Source organism: Gavialis gangeticus, unplaced genomic scaffold (assembly GCF_001723915.1).
Source record: "Gavialis gangeticus isolate Ggan-Ray unplaced genomic scaffold, GavGan_comp1, whole genome shotgun sequence".
Taxonomy (NCBI): Eukaryota; Metazoa; Chordata; order Crocodylia; family Gavialidae; genus Gavialis; species Gavialis gangeticus.
In genome coordinates, this window is record NW_017728992.1 from 128,250,792 (window position 1) to 128,252,391 (window position 1,600).

The 1,600-nt window shown below is 48.8% G+C and overlaps 1 protein-coding gene across 3 annotated transcripts in view; it reads right to left on the reverse strand.

The window, feature by feature from the left end:
- Positions 1 to 1,594, reverse strand: part of PDE7A (phosphodiesterase 7A) — a 149,040-nt gene extending 147,446 nt beyond the window's left edge. For all 3 annotated transcript variants that reach the window (XM_019527741.1, XM_019527739.1, XM_019527738.1), the window contains exon 1: positions 1,451 to 1,594. In XM_019527741.1, coding sequence (XP_019383286.1) covers positions 1,451 to 1,588 — 138 coding nt within the window. In that variant the 5' untranslated portion in view covers positions 1,589 to 1,594. The remainder of the gene's footprint in view (positions 1 to 1,450) is intronic.
- Between the last annotated feature and the right edge of the window lie 6 nt (positions 1,595 to 1,600).

Consider the following 1,600-nt stretch of genomic DNA (forward strand, 5'->3'; position numbering starts at 1 on the left):
TATATGAATTAGAGCAAGTCTTGGTAAGGGATAGCCAGGAAAATCAATGAGCTACTATAAAACAAGACAAAACCCCTGAAACTTTTTTTTTTTAAGGATGAAGAAATTGAGACATGTGACAATGCTTTCATCATAAAGCAGCAACTGGCACCAGCAAAAACCACAAAAACCTGAAAGCAAACTTCCTGATACAGATGTTACAAGACATCATCAGAACTCAGCAATTAAAACAAGTATACATCTCTGACATAATTCTACCTGAACCAAGGTTTTTTTGGATAATTCAGGAGTCTAACTATTACAGTTTGCAAGGAATCTGCAGCAGTACATTCACAGGGGGATAACAAGCAATAACAAGAAAAAAAATTATTTCACTCCACCACCAATTATCAGGTTTTCATGAACAGGCCGTCAACACTAACAAATTTAAGAGACAATATCATTCTTATTGTGACCGCTCCAACAGGCAAAGGGCTGATGCTGTGGACATTAAAAATCCAGAGATTGTCGTCTTTTTGCAGACAACTCTGCAATGCTAAAACAAAAATGTAAAGAACAAAGGGGGAAATATTCAGCATCACAGCCATGCTTTCTCCTGAACCTGAACTGCTCAGTACCAAACCATTATATTTTGACAACAAACTCACAGGAAGCTTCGACTTTTGGGAGAACACACACTCAAGCTTGAAGACCACCCACCCAAACTATGGCCCCTACACAAACCTTTCCCAAAATGTGATCTCTTTGAACCAACGCACTGAGTGCCCCCACTACAACTACATGGGTGAAACTAAACAGCAGCTACTCACCAGAATTAATTCTTGCAGAAAGGACAGAGACGCATATACGCCAGTAGGAGCATGTTTCCCACAGAACTATGGCTCCATCCCTGACCTCCCACCACCCTCGCACTCAAGGAAAACCTAGGTTTAAAAGGCGAATTTGGGGGCAAGAACTTATAAGCTGGCTGGACCCTAAGAACCAAGGACATAACACTGGTATTGGCTTAGGGCATCCTATCATCCACCTGACCCCTTTTCCACAGGAGAAAGGTGGGAATGACCCATCTTCTTTTTGACAGGCCTCATCCCCCAAGAACCTACTTCCTTCCTACTGCTCAACTGCGTGTCTGCCACCCCTAGCAATTTCTCCCCCCCCCCCAATTAAAACTGGCTTCCACAAAGCCCAGCTCAGCTTGCCAGGTTGGCCCCGATTCTGTCCAACCGTGCAGCTGGCCCAACAGAAACCGTCGCCCTATGAAACCTGACTGCATGAAGCCGCTCAGCCAGCACAAGCCCCCCAGCTGCATCGGCTGGGAAGGAGGAATCCGGCGGGAGGAGCCCAGTAGGTGCCAGCCCAGCACCCTGTGGGGGTCCCAGAAGCCCCTCATGGGCTGTCCTGCCCTCGGAGCACATGGGATGGGAGGGCATAGATGGCTGCCTCGCCTCACCTGCGAGAGCTGCCGGGGGTTGGGGCAGCCGAAGAGCGCGGAGCTGGAGCTGAAGCTGATGGCGCCCCGGCGGCTGAGGACGTGCTGCGGGACCGGCCTGTCCAGGGGCAGCACCGGCAGCTGGTAACATACTTCCATTGAAGACCCGCG